This window comes from Muntiacus reevesi, chromosome 15 (genome assembly GCF_963930625.1).
Source record: "Muntiacus reevesi chromosome 15, mMunRee1.1, whole genome shotgun sequence".
Lineage (NCBI taxonomy): Eukaryota > Metazoa > Chordata > Mammalia > Artiodactyla > Cervidae > Muntiacus > Muntiacus reevesi.
In genome coordinates, this window is record NC_089263.1 from 55,207,046 (window position 1) to 55,228,384 (window position 21,339).

Consider the following 21,339-nt stretch of genomic DNA (forward strand, 5'->3'; position numbering starts at 1 on the left):
TCCACACTGTGAGCAGGCTGCAGCCCAAGGACCGGACGGCGACCGCCCCCCTCACCCCGGTAGAAACTCAAGGTGACGCGATGGTTCTAACCATTGTTTTTAATTGAGAAAATCAAGTTATGCATACAAGAAGCCTGTAAGCACTGAAATGCAGAAAAATATAAGCTGGCACACAGAATTCTTACTCTGAAACAACACAAATCTGCATGAGGTCTGCCCTGCTGTGAGGGGTGGTGTGGGAGAGAGGGAGATTTTTGGAACCACAGTGGGGTGAGATCCAAGGCGGGAAGGTTTCCATACAACGGAGAACACAGACACGGCGTGGTCGCCAGCTGACTGACCTGGGGGCGGTTAGCCGGCGCTTGTGCTCGGCTGTGGCTGCCCCTGCGGCTGCTCCTTGGGCTGCTGCTTTTTCTTCTTCTTCTTCTTCTGTTTGGAAAGGCAGCTCAGCGCGGACTCGCCCTTTCTTGGGGCCGACATGAGCACCGGCAGCTTGCCCGACTGAGTCGGATACTTGGTTTTCAGGTCATCTTTAAACAGCGGCTGTGATAGTAAATGGCGCAGCTCCTTCTTCAGTATCTTTATCTGCTTTTGTCTCCGACGCTCTTCCTGCTCGTCAACTTTTCCTCCTTAAAACACAATTCAAAATATATCGCATTTACTATGACTTGTAGGAGCATTTTGTTTCCCTTGATGCATAATACCTGTGATGAAAAAATGTTTTGGAACTCTTGGGGAGACAGGGCTCCTAGGTTCTCCACAGAGGCCAGTGTTGGCTAACTTCTGACATAGTTTAGAACCACTCAGGGCCACCCTGTCTTTTAAACATCAAAGGCCCTAGCAATTATCTTTATTTTACAGTTGAGGAAACTCAGGTCACTTGCTGAAGGTCACAGAGCTAGCTTTCAAACTGAGATTAGTACCCCAGTCTCCTGACCTGAACATCACTTTTCTTCCTACGACCTGCTCACCTGCTGCCTGCCATTTGGTGACTGGACAGTTACACACGCCTCAGGCAACAATGAAACCCACCTACAAAGCCCAGCTCCCGGCATGTCCCCAACAGGACTGTGACTGAACCTGCAGAGGTGGCCATGGCCAGAGAGTCTCATGCCAGCCGGTCCTCAGGAAGTGAATCCAGGGTCTTGGCATCACAGCCCAAGCCAAAGCCTGAGCTCCCAGGAGGAGCTCACTGTTATCAAGCCTCGTGATTTGGCTCCTGGCTTCCATGCTGAGCAGCAAGCAGTGAGTCTGCCTCTGAATTTGTTGGCTTTGGCACCGAGGTGCGAACGCCTCAGCTGAGTTGCCCATCTGTGGGGTGGAAAGAGTACTGGACCTCATTCTGGTGTCAGTTCTAGATGTGGTTCTATCACCTCTTAGAGTCTGATGCTTTCCCAGAGCAAGGATCACACAGACTCAGCCCTGAATCCTTAAGTCTCCGGCCCAGGCTCAGAGCTCAGCTTCCTGGAGCCGCTTCCCTGCACAACCAGTTCCCAAATGAAGCAACAATTCCTGCTTGGTTTATTGGTTTACATCATGAGACTGGAGAAGATCAAATGAGATAATGACAGAAGTGCTTTGTCACCTTGGAAGACAGGTGACAATAAGTAACTTGAAACATAGCGAGTACTTTCAGTTTACCAGGCACTGTCACAAGCACTTCAGACTCATTAACTCAAGCCATCTTTACAACCCCATGAGGCAGGTACTTTATGCCCTGGTTTTACAAATGAGGACAGCACAGGTACAACAGAGTTGAGTAATCTGACCTGGTCACATAGCTAGTTAAGAGAACAGGCAGCAAACACCTGCAGTCTGGCCTCAGAGCCTGCCCTGGCCTTCACCATCTCTCCACACGAGGGATGGAACTACAGCCTCCAGACAGATGACCTGTCAAAGGCTGAGGGCTTTAGGCTCATCAGAGATTCGGGCTTCTCACAGAGGAGGAGGCGGCATCCTGCTGGCTTTGAGGGGACCCATGGTGGTGGGGGAGGCTCCAACAGACAGAAGTTGAAGGGAAAATCCAAAGCTAAAAGCTGAATGAACCCTTCCTCGAGTCCATCTGGCGCCTTACCCTTATACATTTCTTCTTCCAGCTCAATCTCAAGGGCAGCCGCTGCCTGCTCAATCCAAGAGTTGTGCAGACAAGCCTGGAAGTTCCGATACTCCGCTTTTTCAATCTGTCGAGCTAAACGGATTCGCTCCTAGGGACAAGGCAGAGAAAGTATTCACCTGACAGAGGGTTCAGGCCTCTGGGGAAAAAAGGCTCATTTAAACTGTGTTTTTAAAAAAGCTCTTTACTTTAGTGCTGAGAGAGAGGCACCTCAGCTCCCAACAAAAAGCATTTGCTTTGGTTCCTGGTTAAAGTAATCACTACTGGTGAGCATGTACACACGAACCTCAAAGGCCGGCCTTCCAAGCCAACTTGAACAGCCCCTCTTCCTGGCAGCCCACCTTGGTCAGACTCCCAATCTACATGTGTTCAAAGGGGAAACGTGTTCCCCAGACACCATGGCTGACCTTCACAGCCGAGCTGAGACCTGAAAACACCCCAACAGCCGAGTTAGGGCCCAGCTCTCACTCCACAGGGATTAACACAGAACTGTCACAGGACTGCCTTCCCCCTCTGTCATCCTCCTCCCAAAACACTTCGATTCTCCTTCTTATGCATACTGGGTTCAGACCGCAGTGACAGGAAACAGCAAAAAAAAAAAAAAAAAAATGGGAAAGATCTTGTGAGGTGGGGAAAGAGCCACGCGAAGCCTGGTGGCTCCTAAGCCTCTCTGCAGTCTCTACCTGTCTGTCTCATCTCCCACATTTTCCCATACAGCTGACATTCTGGAGCCATTCCTTGCCTTTTGCTCCCCCAATTCCTGGAATTACATCCCTTCTTCACCTCCTCACATCTCTGCCTGCAGCAGGCTTGGAGGAAACTAAATCCCCTGCCTGTGTCACTATATGCCCACCCGCCCACGGTGCTCCATCTGTACCTGAACTGCAACCTGCCCCACGAGCCAGTGGACTCCTATGGAAAAGAGGCCACGCCGCTTTGGTGCCTGACGCGCTACAGCCCAGAGTAAGCAGCACTCACTCAAGTGAATGTTTACTGAGTTAAGTAAAACCCCAAAGGTAGGAATTATAGGCATCTGCTTCAGGGATGTGACAGACCTTTAGTTTCTGCCTCAGCAAGACACACTGACCCCACTTCCCTACAACCATCCATCTGTCCAACGAGATGTCCAGACAGCCGTGCTCACTGCCCTGGCCAGTGGTGTTGGTGGGGCTGATGGTGGAAGTTGCAGGGGCCACAGTAAAGCAAGGGTTCATGAAGGAAATCCTCACTCTTTGGCCATTTGCCCTTTCCTCCTTTCTCAGAGGAACGGCGCCCTCCTTTTCTTTTTTACACAAAACTATGAATTAGTTTCCAAGAGCGGTACTGCAAGAATCCCACGGCAAAGTGAGGGAACAGCACAAGCCCTCCCCTCGTCAGCACTGGGCCTCTAGCTTTCCTTTTTACCTTGACTGCATCCATGTACTTTGTCTGCACAGGGAACAGTGGGATGTCCTCATCTTTCTTGAGGGTCTTGTAAATCTTCTTAAAGTTGATCACATCCTCAGGCCCAACCAACATCAGGCTGAGGCCTTCATTGGTGGCACGGGCAGTCCGACCGCTTCGGTGGACATAAATCTCTGAGGTGCGAGGGACCTACCAAAGAAGGAACTGGGAGGTCAACACGTGGCTGTCCCCAAACACCGCTCATCCCCTCAAGGCGAACAACCCAAAGCAGGACCCTCCTCCCTCCCAGCCAGGCAGCTAGAAACCTTGCCAGCCCTGTGGAGAGATTAAGCCCTTCTCCCTAGAGCCCACACCCAAACTGTCCCCAGGTTTAGCCCGTTCACTGTGCAGGCTCTGCCCCCTGCCCTGGTTCAGGTTCTCATGACCATGGAAAAGTGGGTATGTCATCCACAGCTAACGTGGCATGGAGCTGACGATCCCTCCCTCCCCGCGCCGTGGCACACACCACTAATCAAGAACAGTCTTCTCCACTGAGCCCAGGTAATGCTCAGTGTCTTTCCCAAAGCACTGCTCTAAGCAGACCTAGTGGATGGTGGAGTAGAAGGATGTGTACTCATCTTCTCCTGCGAGAACTCCAGAACTGTAACTAACCACTGAAAAACCATCAACAGGAGAATGCTGGATCCCAATGAAAAAAGATATCCCAAATCCAAGGGCAAAGGAGAAGCCCCAACAAAATGGTAGGAGGGGCAAAACTATGTTTAGAATCAAATCCCATGCCCGCCAGAGATGCTGAGAGGGCTCAAACAAAACCGTGTGCACACCAGGACCCAGACCCACAGAGACTGAGCCAGACCTGCCTTTGAGGATTTGAGTGTCTCCTGCAGAGGCATGGGTCGGCACTGGTCTGCCACGGGCACAGGGGCTCTGGCTGCAGCAGACCTGGGAGGTGCGGCGTGTGGCCTAAGTCCTCTTGGAGGAGGTCACCATTAGCCCTACCATAGAGCCACGGAGCAGATGACCCGCAGACTGGAGAACAATTACACCAAGGAAGTTCTTGCACTGTTGCAAAAGTTTTAGGGCCCACAACAGATTTCCCAACCTGGGGATCTGGCAAAAGGACTGAAAACCCCCAGGGAATTTGACTTTGAAGGTCAGTGGGATTTGATTACAGAACTTCCACAGGACTGGGGAAACACACTCTCAGAGGGCACAAACAAAACCTTGTGTGCACCAGGACCCAGGAGAAAGGAGAAGTGACCCCACAAGAGACTGAGCCAGACTTGCCTGTGAGTGTCCAGGAGCCTCGGGTGGAGGCGTGGGTCAGCAGTGGCCTGCCATGGGGTCAGAGGCACTGACTGCAACAGTCCTGGGAGCCGCAGCATGCTGGCTTAAGTCCTTTTGAAGGAGGTCTCCATTATCCCTACCATATTTGGCCTCAGGCCAAACCACGAGGAGAGAACACAGCCCCACCCATCAACAGAAAATTGGATTAAAGACTTCCTGAGCATGGCCCTACCCTTCAGAGCAAGACCCAGATTACCCATAGTCAGTCCCTCCCATCAGGAAGCTTCCACAAGCCTTTTATCCTTATCCATCAGAGGGAAGAGAATGAAAACCACAATCACAGAAAACTAACCAAACTGATCACATGATCACAGCCTTGTGTAACTCAATGAAACTATGAGCTATGCCCTGTAGGGCCACCTAAGACAGATGGGTCATGGTGGAGGGTTCTGACAAAACATGATCCACTGGAGAATGGAATGGCAAACCACATAAGCATTCTTGCCTTGAGAATCCCATTAACAGTATGAAAAGGCAAAAAGATATGACACTGAAAGATGAACTCCCCACGTTGGTTAAGTGCCTAATATGCTAATGGGAAAAAGTGGAGAAATAGCTCCAGAAACAAGGAAGACGCTGAGATAAAGCAAAAACACCACCTAGGTGTGGATGTGACTGGTGATGGAAGTAAAGTCCGATGCTGTAAAGAACAACATTACATAGGAATGTGGAATGTTAGGCCCATGCATCAAGGCAAATGGAAGTGGCAAATAGGAGACGGCAAGAGTGAACGTCGACATTTTAGGAATCAGTGAGCTAAAATGGACCGGAACCAGCAAATTTAAGTTAGTGCTCTAAGCGTCGCTACCCATGGTTCATGATGGTGCCAGAAGTGATGCATCCTTCCTCTTTCAGCACACACCCCCTCTTCTCACTTCCCAGCAACAGCCCACTACCACATGTTCTCCTCCTTCCTTCCCTACCTCTACCTGCCTGAATCCTCTCCATCCCTGAATGCCAAGCATCTTTTAGTAAGCACTTTCCAACCTAACCTCCCACACCAGAAGTTATCTCTTTGTCCAACTTTATTTTGCCACTTTCCAGTATCTTCTGCCTTAAATTATGGCTGCAGGCATCTCACCTCCTCTAGTGGATTTGATATTTCTTAGGGGCTGGGAACGTATTTTGTTCATCTGGATATTTCCCACAGACTGACCCAGACTCTTTCCCAAAAAGAGGAAGAATAAAGATTTGCTCAACTGAACTGGCACCCTCAAAGACTGTTAAAAGCATGAAAGATTTAAAGGAAAAAAAAGAAAGCAAGAAGGATTTAAAAGGAGAAATGATTACCCCAGTTACTGAGTACTTACACTGTGCTAGGTGATCCATCAGCATTAGTTCATTTAATCAGAATAACCCCATGGAGGAGGTAGCAGCATCCCCACTCCCAGTTTACAATGACATTGAAACCAAAGAAACTCAGTAACATGCCAAAAGCTAACCCACTAAGAAGCAGCCAATCAGCATTCAAATGCTGGAAGTGAGGTTCTAGAGGCCATGATTCTAAACCCCATTCTCTGCTAATTTTTCCTAAGTTCACGCACTAACATTAACATCCGCATCAACAGCAGCTAACATTTAGGAATTGCCACCTGCCTTTCTAAACTCCTCACACATAATAACCTATTTCACCTTGCAGGACTTAACCACCACACTCTTTTCTCTATAGCAGGGTAATCATTTTACATGCTAAACTTTACTATGCCCATTTCATGGAAGAAACTTAGACTCTAACCTGCCAGTATTACGTAGCCTGCCCAAGTCAAAAAGAGAGGGGCTATCTGACATCAAACAATGTAAGGAGGTTTTGGAGAATAAATCTCACCATAGTAAGTGGAAGCAGCTAGCTGGTCACTAGACGCCAGTGGTATTCTCTGTTGAATGAAGCCTTGGGACCAACAATCTCCTCCTTGCTCTCTCCCTCAACCTTTGCTTTAAAAATTCTCTGCTCAATGCTGGAAGGTGCCCACAAGTTCCCTGATGTCCCTACCTGGTAATGGATGACATGCTGGACTTTTGGAATATCCAGGCCCCGAGCTGCCACATCTGTCGCCAGGAGCACACAACTGTGGTAGAGAGAGAAAGCTCATTAATAACTAACAGCTATCATTAATCAACTCCTTACCACAATCGAGTACTCTAAACACTACAACCCTTACTAACATTCTACAAAATAACACTATTATGTACATATCTCCTTTTGAGAGATGAAGAAACTGAGGCTCAGAGATACTAACCTCCCAAGATACATACATGGCTATTCGACTGTGGAGCCAGGATTCAAACCTGGGTTTCACTGGCCACAATCAATAAAGCCACACTCCGCAATAACACAGACCAATTTAAGTGAATTAAACAGGGTCATACCCTAGGTCAGTGACCTCATCTCCTATCACCCTCCCACTTAATTCCCTCTGTCACAGAGGTAGACAGCCTTGCTTTTGCTCAAACATGCCAGATCTGCTCTTGCCTCCAAGTCTTTGCTTAGTGCACTTCAGGCCAGAAAGGTTTTCCTCAGAGTCACATTTCCTTCCTTCCTTCCATGCTCTGCTGCCATCTTACCTTATGAGAAAAGCCTCCCAGACCACACACCCACAGTCTGCACAACTCCCTATATAACTCGACTTCTTAGCACCGAGCACCACTTGACAAACTATATACTTACTTTTCCCTCCACATGGACGTAAACTCCCTGAGAGCAGGGACTTTGCATGACTCACTATTCTATTACCAGGCCCTAGAACAGCAGCAGGTTCAAAACAAGCACTCAATACTATGTACTGGATGATGTTTCCTAATGTATTCGGAGTTTGAGAAGAGTCAAAAGCACCTGAGGTATGTCTTAAAAATAAATGTACTAGATGAGAGCGAACCTGCCTCATGCTGTGCAGAATTAAAAGAAAAAAGGGTGGGGCGACTACCTTCTCCTAATAAGGCTCCCAAGAGAGAAGGTAGCTTCCCGCCCTCCTGGCAACCTGGACCCAATGGTCAATCTGTGGACAGGCCTGACTTACTCCTCCAGATGGGCAAACTGCTCCAGGTTTCTGAGCCTCTGCTTCTGGTGCATGCAGGCATGCAGGGTCAGCGGCATGATGTCCAGGACTTTGAGGAGCCCGGAGAGGCGCTTGATGCAGGAGATACTGTTGGCGAACACTAAGGTGCGGCCTGGATACTGCATCAGGAAGTAGTACAGATACAAGTCTTTCTCATCAGTCTCACAATGGATCTTGGTCTCTGTCAGCGTCTCTACCGTGGCCTCCTTTCTTGTGAGGTCAATGACCTTGGGCTTACCCCTCATGCCAATCTTCTGCACGAGGAGGTCAAGTTTGGCAGTTTTGTCGATTTTCTTAGCGTGCTTCTTGTGAAGGATGCGGGCAGGAGCCTGATGTACCAGGGTCAGTGTGGCGGAGAAAACAAGGGTCTGCCTCTTTGGGCTGTACTGGGAATCACTGAGCACCTCCAGCAGCTGTGAGAGCTCAGCAAAGTGGCCTTTCTCAACCATCCGGTCAGCCTCATCGATCACCAGGCACCTGCGGATCCAGACAGCCCCGTCATCACTCGGCTAGGAGCAGGGAAGGAGTCACCACAGTATACGCTACCAGGACCCCCCACCCCCCAAGACAAACACCACTTTCACCACCTCCACCAGGGCCCTCAACCATGCCTGGTCTTCTCAAGGCCAAGTCTGGCTAGTACCCACGACGGCACCCTGTGGCAGGAAGGAGGCGCTGTGCCAGGTCACCTCAGGCCCACTGCAGAACAGGGGGTGGGGGAAAGGAGGGAACTCTCACCTGAGCTGCCGGAGGTTGCTCAAATGGGGGTGTTTTTCTTTAACTAGCTCCCACAGCCGGCCTGGAGTGGCGATGACAATCTCAGGCTGGCGGTTCAGCATCCTCTGCTGTTTCTGCGTAGACATTCCACCAACCAGAATAGCGGTTTTAATGCCTGTGGTTCACACAACACGAGGGGCAGTGTTAGTCTGATGGCTTATTTCTTCCACCGTGGACACAGGTGCCCCCAGATTAGCAAAGGCTGCCAGTCAGTGGCACAGCTCCCTTCTCCAGGGGAGTGCTAAGAGCTGGCCTGGGCTGCTGATGCCGTTACTGCAGGGCTTACCCGGTCTGCTATGATCTAGGCCCAGCCTACTTCCCTAACCTCATTTTCCCCTACTCTTTCCCCTGACCCACAACCGTACGGCTGCATTTGAACCCAGGCATGGTGACATCTGAGGTTCTGGAGAAACAGACCAATGGCACACTGCAGCGCTGGGAAAGACGGAACCAGCAGCTGTGACACTTCTCCTGGGGAATTCCTGCCCGTTCCCCTCAATCCGGATCCATCTGAATCTCCTCTAATGCTAGTGCTCTCTTCTCCTCTCTACAGGAGGACTTCTCAAGGTATCCAGTGTGGGAGGAACAAAAAGGCTCATGCAGGCAAAGTGCTTAGTCAGGTGCCTCATATACACAGTAACAGCTCGGTAAAGAACCGTTCCTTTTACTCTAAAATGGAAGCCCCCACTATGCAGCCTTTCCCAAGGAATTCCCTGAGAAAATTAAGTGCTAATGCCCTAAGGCAGAAGTCAGCACACTTTCTGAAGAGTCAACAGCTGTGGCCCTGCGTGTGGGCTAAACGGTCTCTGTCCCAACTACCACCTCTATTCCACTCTTCATGGTGGTGCAAACGTGGCCACAGACAATGTGTAAATACGTAGGTGTGGCAGTACTTTATGTACCAGAAAAGAAAAATAAACAAACCACCCCCTAAATAGCGGTTTGCCAAACCCTGTCCCACGTATCCACTGTATTCAGTGAGTTAACTAATTGCTTATGCAGCCAGAACAGCGTTAGCTATGTGTTATCCTTGGGAGAATTAAGAATGTGTCACTCAAACAGTTTTCTGTCAGGCTTAATTCTCTGGCAAATCAAATTCCTTCTAGAGGGCAGGAGGTATAGCTCATTCACCTCTGCCACCTCCGCAACTGGGATCCTTTCAGGGAACATTTATTCAATGGAATTAAACCTCACTTGTAAACTTGGCCACAGCATCGACGTGTTGTTTGACCTGAACGGCGAGCTCTCGAGTGGGAGTCAGAACCAGTCCAAGCAGAGGACGCTTCGGCGGTGCAATGCTGCCACCCAATTCTTGTTTTAACTTTCCAGTCTGCTCTTCATCGTGCTTTTCCACCTGGTTTTCTTCCTGTTCGGGGATGGGCTTCTCCCTGATCAGGGAAGAAGGTCCTTCACCAGCATCAACATCGTCGTCACAGGAGAGCAGCCCCTGTTCTGAGGGGGCAGCTCCAGTCTTGGTTCCTGCCTGGCTGGGTAGTGTTCCAGTCTTCGCTCCAACCTCACTGGAAAGTGCTTCCCCCTCAATTCCAATCTCATCAGGCAAAGCGCCAGCCCTGCCTGGGGATCCATTCTCAGCTCCAGGCTCACTACCGGTCTCCCCAGGCGGCGCTCCTGTGCTCCTTGGAGCTGGGGCAGGCTTCTTCTTCACCTGCCACTGCAGCACTGTGTGAATCAGTGGAATGGCAAAGGCAAGAGTTTTCCCACTTCCTGAAAAGCAGAACAAAAAACAAACAAAAACAGTGTGAATCAACAGAGGTACATTCTCTTGCCTGGGTTCTATTCTTTACTCGGAATAAGGGGCCTGAAATAGCCAAGCGCCACCCTGACCAATGCAAAGCTCCTTCCACCCCACACAGGTATGCCAACCGCACTGCAACCAGAGGACAGCCATGCAATTAGGAATCTGAGGGAAAGTCTGACAGACGGCACTCAGAGCTGAGGTCAACAGTAACTAAAGACAAGTGTCCAAACAATGAAACCTAAAGAGACACGCGAGTTATGGGTACCTGTGTTTTGTTGCTGTTCTGGAGGAACATAAAATTGAAGGGTAAAAAATGGAAATCTGTGTAATACGTTCCCAAAATGTTTCTTTGGTGAGGAAGGAGGTAAGTGAAAGAAAGTTTTCTTAGTTTTCTAAGAAACTTTAAAGCTTTTGTCTATGCTTGAACATTTTCAAACTAGCCTCTGAGCATATATGGAGCCCATCTATGTGGTCAAAAAACAAAACGAGACAAAAAACCTCAGGCTGAGAATTTAAAGTGGTTCCAAAACTATAATGCCCCAAGTAGAAGCAAATAAGTGATCTCTTTATGAAGCTTTTATCCCAGGCATCAAAAACTCACAGATGGTTTTTCAGAGTAAAACGAGCTGAGTCCTTGCTCCTAGCACCTTGCTCCTCAGAGCTGCCCGTTTTCTGAGATGACTCTATCGCATATTTCAGGCAGAAAAGTGCCAACTCTACCACACACTCCTTCAGAAAACTGAAGAGAGTACTTCAAGTCACTCTGAGCCCAGTATTACTCTGATTTCAAAACCAAAGACATTACAAAAAAACTATAAATAGAAATAGAAATTTAAAAATCATTAACAAAATTTTAGCAAATCAAATCCAACAAGGTATAAACGGAATAATATACTGCAACTAAATTCAGTTTATCATCATCAACAAATTGAAAATGAAAAAAGCATGCATCCCATATATGCAGAAAAGGCATTTAAAAAAAAAACCACCACCATTCCTGATAAGAATCTTTCTGCAAACTAGTAACAGATGAGAACTTTCTCAACCTGATAGAAGCTAAATATGATAAACCTACTAACATCATATTTAATGATGAAACACTGAACATTTTCCCCCAAATCAGGGACAAAGCAATACTGAACATTTTCCCCCAAATCAGGGACAAAGCAATGGAGTTTTAGCCAGTGTGATAAGAAAAAAGTAAACAAAAGGCATCCAGACCAGATGACATAATCACCTTTGTAGAAAATCCTATGTAATCTTCAGGAAGCCAGTTAATCGTACCAAGTTGCAGGATACAAGATCAACATAAACAAACCCATACTTCTATTTATCAGCAACAGAAATAGGAAATTTTAAATTACTATTTACGAAAGCATCTAAACTCTGAAACAGTTAAGGATAAAGCTAGTAGAAGTATATACACTGAAAGCTACAAACACCACTAAGAGAAAGCAAAGACCTAAAAAAATGCAGTTATACCGCATTCACGGACTGGAAGACTCTAGACTGTCTAAATGTCACATCCTCAGTTGGCTCTATAACCAACGCAATCCTAATCAGAATACTAGCTGGCTTTTTTGAAGAAACTGAAAAGCTGACTTTAAAACTCATATTGAAATGCAAAGGGCCTCAGTTCAGTTCAGTCGCTCAGTCATGTCTGACTCTTTGCGACTCCACGGACTGCAGCACGATAGGCTTCCCTGTCCACCACCAACTTCAGGAGCTTACTCAAACTCATGTCCATTGAGTCAGTGATACCATCCAACCATCTCACCCTCTGTCAATCCCTTTCTCTTCCTGCCTTCAGTCTTTCCCAGCATCAGGGTCTTTTCCACTGAGTCAGTTCTTCACATCAGGTAGCCAAAGTATTGAAGCTTCAGCTTTAGCATTAGTCTTTCCAATGAATATTCAGGACTGATTTCCTTGAGGATTCACTGGTTTGATCTCCTTGCAGCCCAAGGGACTCTCAAGAGTCTTCTGCAACACCACAGTTCAAAACCATCAATTCTTTAGCGCTCAGTTTTCTTTATAGTCCAACTCTCACATCCATACATGACTACTGGAAAAACCATAGCTTTGACTAGATGGACCTTTGTTGGCAAAGTAATGTCTCTGTTTTTTAATATGCTGTCTAGGTTGGTCATAGTTTCCTTCTAAGGAGCAAGCGCCGCTTAATTTCATGGCTGCAGTCACCAGAATAGCCAAAACAACGTTTAAAAAGAACAAAGTTGGAGGACTTACACTACCTGACTGTAAGACTTACACTAAAGCTACTCTAGCCAACACCGAGAGGTGCTGGGAAAACAGTAAAGATAGACAAATGGTCAGTGGAAAAGAGAAGACTCCAAAAACAAACCCACACCTATATCATCACCGATTTTCAAAGATGTGAAGGCAATTTAGTGGGGAAAGAGTAGTTTTTCAACAAAGAATGCTGGAGTAATTAGATATCCATATGCAAAACAAAACCAAATCTTTGATCCATATCTCTCACCACAAAAGTTAACCCAGGAAGGATCAGACCGAAACACAGAACCTAAAACTAAACTAATAACACCACCACAAGAAAATGTAGGAGAAAATCTTTGTGATCTTGTGTTAGGCAAAGGATTCTCGGGAAAGCAGATCTGTAAAAGATCATTTAAACTTCACCAAAATAATAACTCCTGTTCTTCAGAAGGGAACTAGAAGATAAGGCACAAACTGGGGGAGAAAAATGCACATCATCTATCTGATAAAGGAGATGTATCTAGAATATATAATGAATTCAATAATAAAACCACAACCCAATTAAAACACAGGGCAAAAGAACAGGTGTCACCAAAGATGATGACATGGATGACAATTAAGCACACGACAAGATGCTGCTTAACTAGTCACTTCAGAAATACCAACTAAAACCACAAGGAAACATTAGAAATTTTTAAATCTAAATTAAATTAAAGACTGACCACTCTAAGGACCGGCAAGGTCATGGACCAATTCGAACTCATAAGTTGGTGATTATGTAAAATGGTACAATCACTTTGGAAAACTCCTAAAAAGTTACATTTACCCTGAGACCTAGCCATTCCACATCTAGGTATTCAGCCAACGAAACAAAGCATACAGTTACACAAAGACTGATATGCCAATACTTATGGTAGTTTTACTTGTAAATGCCAAAAACTAGAAAGACCAGAACCACCCATCAACACAGATAAACAAACTGCACTATATCCATTCAGAGGAATGCCACTTATTAATAGAAAGAAATGAACCGCTAGTATTTGCAATAACATGGTTGAATTGCAAAGTATGCCAGGTTAAAGCACAGAGAGTCTCCCTCCCCAAAATACATATTTGTAGGATCCATTTTAAAATTCTGGAAAATGCAAACTAATCTATAGTGATAAAAAGACTATTAGAGGTTATCTGGTGATGGACAAGGAGGTGACCAGGGAAGGCGGGATTATTAACGGGCCTAAACATCTTTTGGGGGTGATGGATAAGTTCATTACTTGCATTAGCAGCAGTCTGTCTCTGAGACTTCGACCTGTGGATCCACAGCACTTGAGAGAAACAGCCTGAGGATCTGCGTGCGGTATAAACCCAAACGCCAGTCTCTAGCCACAGTGGCTCACACCCGGCCTCTGCCTCCCCAGGCCTCTCTGCACACACCCAAGTCCTGCAGCAGAGCTGAACAGCACATAGATCTGGTCTAGAATCCGAGCACTACCGCTTTCAGTGGGGCAGTTTTAGGGACACTGTCTATCCTCAGTGAGGCTGTTTTCTCTTCAGTAACATGGGAATAATAATGGCATCTATCTCAGAGTGGCTGTGAGAACTTTCATCAGTATAATGCATGTAACACACTGCACGATGTATTTTAAAGAAATGTTTTAACGCTATTACCTTCATTCCCCCTTCCTGGGGCTTCCTCCCTCTTCCATCTTTCTGACTTTTACACAGGACCTCACCTCAAGTTTCCTGACCACTCTTCCAGAAATCTAAGGTGCAAAGTGTCTAGATGGTCTAGTTCTGAAACAGAGAAGGACCCAACAGTCCTCCCCCACCATATCCTCTGCCTGCTTTTTGTCTGTGGAAAAACTTTAGCCAAACAATAAGTTTAATGAGAGAAGTGAGAAAATGCAGAAAAAAAGGAAAGCAGTCCACAAGACTAAATTATATTAATAGTTTAGTCAATAAACATAGGGACCTTTAATTCCTTCTCAAGGGCTACAGATAAGGTTCTGAGCCACATGCTGTGAGCTGTGTATCTTATAGATACAGAACTCCCACTCCATGAAAGAAGTTAACTGCATGATGACCAGACTGTAGCCATGACATTGTTCTTAAGTCACTAAGTGACCTACTTCTGTGACCCCTTGAACTGCAGCCTCATAGGCTCCTCAGTCCATGGGATTTCCCAAGCAAAAATATTGGAAGTAGATTGCTATTTCTTTTCCAGGGTATCTTCCCAAACTAGGGATCATACCCGCATCTCCTCCATTGGCAGATGGATTCTTTACACACTGAGCCACCAGGAAGTCCATAAGCTGCCACATTTCTGAGAACTGGCCTCAAGAAAATGGAAACAAACAGACCTTGGAGCTGAAATTCAGTCAGTTCAGTTCAGTTCAGTCGCTCAGTCGTGTCCGACTCCTTGCGACCCCATGAATCGCAGCATGCCAGGCCTCCCTGTCCATCACCAACTCCCAGAGTTTACTCAAACTCCTGTGAAATTAACTGTACTTAGTCAAAATGAAGCTGGTCAGACTACCACGACCAAGTTCAAGATGTCTGTCCGAGCTGACTGTGCTGTGTCTGCATGAAGTCCCCTCCCTCTGTCTATAAAAGTTCTTGCCCACTGGTTGTCATGGGGTGGCAGGGGGAGAGCCAGTCTTTGGACAGAAGTCTTCCCCTGCTCCCCATTGCTGGTATCCAAAATAAAGCAAACTTTTCTTTCCACAAACTTGGCCTCTTCACTGGCTTTTGAGGAGCGAGCAGCCACCCCACTTTGGTTACAGTTCTATGCCATAAAATATAGTAGCCACTAGCCACATACAATTGCACTCATCTCACACGCTAGTAAAGTAATGCTCAAAATTCTCCAAGCCAGGCTTTAGCAATACGTGAACCATGAACTTCCAGATGTTCAAGCTGGTTTTAGAAAAGGCAAAGGAACCAGAGATCAAATTGCCCACATTCGCTGGATCATCGAAAAAGCAATAGAGTTCCAGAAAAACATCTATTTCTGTTTTACTGACTATGCCAAAGCCTTTGACTATGTGGATCACAATAAACTGTGGAAAATTCTGAAAGAGACGGGCATATCAGACACCTGACCTGCCTCTTGAGAAACCTATGTGCAGGTCAGGAAGCAACAGTTAGAACTGGACATGGAACAACAGACTGGTTCCAAATAGGAAAAGGAATACATCAAGGCTGTATATTGTCACCCTGCTTATTTAACTTCTATGCAGAGTACACCATGAGAAACGCTGGGCTGGATGAAGCACAAGCTGGAATCAAGATTGCCGGGAGAAATATCAATAACCTCAGATATGCAGACAACACCACCCTTATGGCAGAAAGTGAAGAGGAACTAAAAAGCCTCTTGATGAAAATGAAAGAGGAGAGTGAAAAAGTTGGCTTAAAGCTCAACATTCAGAAAACTAAGATCATGGGATCCAGTCCCATCACCTCATGGGAAACAGATGGGGAAACAGAGGAAACAGTGTCAGACTTTATTTTTTGGGGTTCCAAAATCACTACACATGGTGACTGCAGCCATGAAATTAAAAGATGCTTACTCCTTGGAAGGAAAGTTATGAACAACCTAGATAACATATTAAAAAGCAGAAACATTACTTTGCCAACAAAGTTTGTCTAGTCAAGGCTATAGTTTTTCCAGAGGTCATGTATGGATGTGAGAGTGGGACTGTAAAGAAAGCTGAGTGCAGAAGAATTGATGCTTTTGAACTGTGGTGTTGGAGAAGACTCTTGAGAGTCCCTTGGACTGCAAGGAGATCCAGCTAGTCCATCCTAAAGGTGATCAGTCCTGGGTGTTCATTGAAAGGACTGATGCTGAAGCTGAAACTCCAATACTTTGGCCACCTCATGCAAAGAGTTGACTCGTAGGAAAAGACCCTGATGCTGGGAGGGATTGGGGGCAGAAGGAGAAGGGGACGACAAAGAATGAGATGACTGGCTGGCATCACTGATTCAACAGACATGAGTTTGAGTAAACTCCGGGAGTTGGTGATGGACAGGGAGGCTTGGCGTGCTGCGATTCATGGGGTCGCAAAGAGTTGGACAAGCCTGAGCGACTGAACTGAACTGAGCCACATACAGCTATCAAGCACTTAAAATGCGACTGCTCTAAACTGAGATGGGTGGCAAGTTCAAAATCCACATCAGATTTTGAAAATAGTATAAAAATTAGAATATAAAATATCTAATTAATAATTTTACATTAATTCTGAAATGTAATGGTTAAATATATTGTTAAATTTAATCTTCACTTTTTTAAAAAACCTTTTTTAATATGGCTCCTAGGGAATTTTAAATTACACATGTGGCTTGCACAACATATGTATTTCTAATGGTTACTGTTGGTCAAGTTGGACTAACAGTTTCAGGTCTGTTTGCTCCTTACCCCCATCAGCAGTTTAGTTTCTCGGCGTGTCAACCAATCATTGCTTCACAAAGCCGTAGATGGCCCAGGGTATGAGGGATCTTTAAACAATGCCTAGTTCCAACAGTCACCTCCTGCCCAAATTTGCCTACAAATCTACCCAATGGTTATCACACACTCAAAACCTTCCAATGCCAATAAACCCACCAACTCCCAATGCAGCCCTTTTTATCTGTGGACAACTCTTGAGAATTAGACACTTCTTTATACTAATGAAGATCTACCTCTCCAGAGGGCTGATCTTAGTCCCACTTTACCCCCAAGTCATGCAGAAAAGGCTCAAGAATTGAAAAAAACTACCATTTACAGATCACTTGGGCTTCCCTGGTGGCTCAGCTGGTAAAGAATCCGCCTACAATGAGGGAGACCTGGGTTGGGAAGATCCCTTGGAGAAGGGAAAGGCTACCCACTCCAGTATTGTGGCCTGGAGAATTCCATGGACTGTATATAGTCCATGGGGTTGCAAAGAGTAGGACATGACTGAGTGACTTTCACAGATTACTTACAGTGTACTGCATAAATTTTAGTTTACTATTGTTTTTTGTTAGCAGTTTACTATTATGTAAATGTATAAATTTAGTAAGCATTTACACTTAACTCACATAGCAAAAAGGGCTTCCCTTGTGGCTCAGTGGTAAAGAATTCACCTGCAATACAGGAGATCCAGGTTCAATCCCTGGGTTGGGAAGATTCCCTGGAGAAGGGAAGGGCTACGTGCTCTAGTATTCTTGTCTGAAGAATCCCATGGACAGAGGAGCCTAGAGGGTTACAGTCCATGGGATTGCAAAGAGTCGGACAGAACTGAACAACTAAGTACAGCACACAGCAAAAGATGTAGGTACTGAATTTACCTATCTCCATTTGATAATACAGTCTACACGGCTGAGAGAAATAAAGTGACCTGCATACGGTACCAATCAGGAAGTGACCTATTTCAAAACAAAGAGCTACAAAGAAGACATACAGATGGCTAACAAACACATGAAAAGATGCTCCATATCACTCATTATCAGAGAAATGCAAATCAAAACCACAATGAGGTACCATTACACGCCAGTCAGGATGGCTGCTATCCAAAAGTCTACAAGCAATACATGCTGGAGAGGGTGTGGAGAAAAGGGAACCCTCTTACACTGTTGGTGGGAATGCAAACTAGTACAGCCACTATGGAAAACAGTGTGGAGATTTCTTAAAAAACTGGAAATAGAACTACCATATGACCCAGCAATACCACTTCTGGGCATACACACTGAAGAATCCAGATCTGAAAGAGACACGTGCACCCCAATGTTCATTGCAGCACTGTTTATAATAGCCAGGACATGGAAGCAATCTAGATGCCCATCAGCAGATGAATGGATAAGGAAGCTGTGGTACATATACACCATGGAATATTACTCAGCCGTTAAAAAGAATTCATTTGAATCAGTTCTAATGAGATGGATGAAACTGGAGCCCATTATACAGAGTGAGGTGAGCCAGAAAGATAAAGAACATTACAGTATACTAACACATATATACGGAATTTAGAAAGATGGTAACAATGGCCCTATATGCAGGGCAGAAGAAGAGACGCAGAAGTACAGAACAGACTTTTGAACTCTGTGGGAGAAGGGGAGGGTGGGATGTTTCGAAAGAACAGCATGTATATTATCTGTGGTGAAACAGACCACCAGCCCAGGTGGGAGGCATGAGTCAAGTGCTCGGGCCTGTTGGGCTGGGAAGATCCAGAGGAATCGGGTGGAGAGGGAGGTGGGATGGGAGACCGGGATGGGGAATTCGTGTAACTCTATGGCTGATTCACATCAATGTATGACAAAACCCACTGAAAAATAAATTTAAAAAAAAAGGCAAAAAAAAAAACAAAAAAAAACAAAAAAAACAAAGAGCTAGCTGACTTCTTAAAGTCTTCATGCAACAGTGCTTTTGTGGTCATGCTCCCAACATTCCCCAGGCTCCCAACCATCCAGCCTATTAGTCGCCAAAGTTCCACAGCATTCTCGCCCTGGCCATATAAGAAGGCCCTCACCTGTCTCAGCAGCCCCAAGGACGTCCAGTTTGTCACGAATGGCGGGTGCCAAGGTCAGCGCTTGGATTGGTGTGGGGGCAGAGAAGCCTAGAAAGCTGAGAGCTCGGAGAACCGGCTTGGGTACAAACAGATCCTTCCAAGCCGATACATCTGCTTTGTGATCATGTGTTTCAGGCATCCACGTCTTTGCTTTTTTGGGCACCTTTGGAGAAGTACCCTGGGAAGGTGCTGACTTTTTTTTCCCTTTCTTTTTCCTCTTTTTTGGTACAGTCTGGGCCGGGCTTTTTGATGCCATCTCCCCTACCTCTGGATCAGGACAAATTGTGCCCTCTCCCTGGGGCACTGGCTCAGTATCTTTGACCTCAAACGCTTTCTGGGCACTGATTCCTTCAGTTTCCACATCTTTACTCTTCTTCAACTTCATCTTTTTCTTTGAGGAGCTAGGCTCTCCTTCCTCCTCTCCTTCTGAAACAGCCTGTGCCTTTCTCTTCTTTGGCTCTTCCTTCAAGAAGAGGCTGGAGGAACTCTTGGCAGGGGAGACCAACCGATAATCTGTCAGTTCCTCAAAGCACACCAAGTCATCCATCTGTCCATCCGCAAACATATTTGGGTCTATCTTCACCTCCTTCCATTGTCCCACAACTTTGATCCCCTTCTTCTGAAATCTGCCAGAGTTTATTGGCTTCGGGCTTGATTTTTTCTCTTTCAACTTCATGGTTGCTGAAAAGGAAAGAAATGTTCCATTAGATTGGCAACTGAGAAGCAAAGGATTCTGAGGCAACAAACATTTCCTAAGCAGCTATCAGGTCTTACAAAAAAGTAAGGACACAAAAATGGCTCTAACGTCGATGCTGCCAGCTGGAGAAGCTCACAGAAGGGAAGAAATGTACCCAAGAGCATGCAGCTAGGCCTACAATAGAGAGGACACAGGAGGCGTAGCAAAGACAGACGAGCTAAATATGGTTTGGATTTCAGACCCAATACCTACTGCCTGGGTGCCCTTGGCAGGTCCTGCTCAACCCTCTCTGAACCTCAGAGTTATCATATTTTAAAAAGGTGGGAGGGATTTATCTGCTAAATCACAAAATGTTCTATGCAACAAGTAAACACCTAAAGCGTGGAGGGTGAAGCCTACCATGCCCAAGCCATTCTGAAGCCAGAATAAGAATCTAGGAGGGGGTCGCTGGAGGATGCGTGAGGGGGCCGGCTCTACTGAAAGCACAAAGCTTTCTTCCCGCTCAAATCTTACCCCAAGAGGTCAAATGCCTGCGTCACCACTCTGGCTGTTGCCAAGTGACTTAAAACCCAACCAGCTTTAATCATTACATTTTAAGTAATTTAAAAATCATTGATGCACAACTCGTTTGACAGGAACTTGATCCACGTTCTCCCTTTTTCAGAAAGGCAGAGAAAAATCATAGCTTCCGTGGAAAACAAAGCGAGACCTAGGTTCAAATCTTGACGCGCCACTGGTCAGCTCTGGGTCTGGGCTGGCCGTTATTAATCACCACGAGCCTCAGTTCCTCGTCTGGAAAATGGGGATGATGGGGAGCTGCGGCTCCTTGGATTGGCACGCAAAGACGAAAAGGTGACGCACGTTCAGAACCACTTAGCATCGCGCCCGGTGGGCAAAGCACGCCAGCGCGCAGTGAAGGTCCACCCCCGCCCCGCATCCGCGACGCCGCGGTCACAGACACCCCTCAACAACCCGCGGGAGGCGTGAGGGGCAGGCACTAGCGGGGCGAGGACGCGGAGTGTGACACGTGGGGTAAGCGGCGGGGTCCCTCCTTCTGGGGCCTGGCCCGCCGCCGGCGCCTCGTCTCAGGCTCCAACAGGCGCACCAAGCGGAGAAGCCGAACCAGCCGAGCCCTGACGTCGGCTCGGCTGGTTCCGAGGCCCTAGAGGAGGCCCCCAGCGCAGGGTCGGCCAGGGCACTTGACAGGGCCGGCGGCCACCCGTCTCTGGTCGCGAGGACCCGAGGGCCTGGAGGAGCCCGCGGTGAGAGCCCGCCCCCAGGCCCGCTCCGGCCCCGGCACTCACCGTGAGGCTACCCTGCCGCGGCCCCCTCAGACGCCCACCAAACGCCTGCAAACACGCAGCACCGGCGTGCCGCGGCAGCGTCCGCCGCAGTTCCGGGGCGGGGCTTGCACGCAGGCAGCGAAGGAAGTCCCGCCC

General features: G+C 46.9%; 1 protein-coding gene across 1 annotated transcript; it reads right to left on the reverse strand.

The window, feature by feature from the left end:
* Positions 1 to 81: 81 nt before the first annotated feature.
* On the reverse strand, positions 82 to 21,313 carry DDX24 (DEAD-box helicase 24). Its single transcript, XM_065905880.1, has 9 exons — positions 21,205 to 21,313; positions 19,165 to 19,884; positions 9,889 to 10,419; positions 8,656 to 8,809; positions 7,879 to 8,394; positions 6,855 to 6,930; positions 3,518 to 3,706; positions 2,075 to 2,204; positions 82 to 629 (listed from the first exon to the last, which is right to left on the reverse strand). Exons 2-9 carry the CDS (start codon positions 19,877 to 19,879, stop codon positions 352 to 354), a joined length of 2,589 nt encoding a protein of 862 aa, XP_065761952.1. The 5' UTR covers positions 19,880 to 19,884; positions 21,205 to 21,313; the 3' UTR covers positions 82 to 351.
* Positions 21,314 to 21,339: the final 26 nt, after the last annotated feature.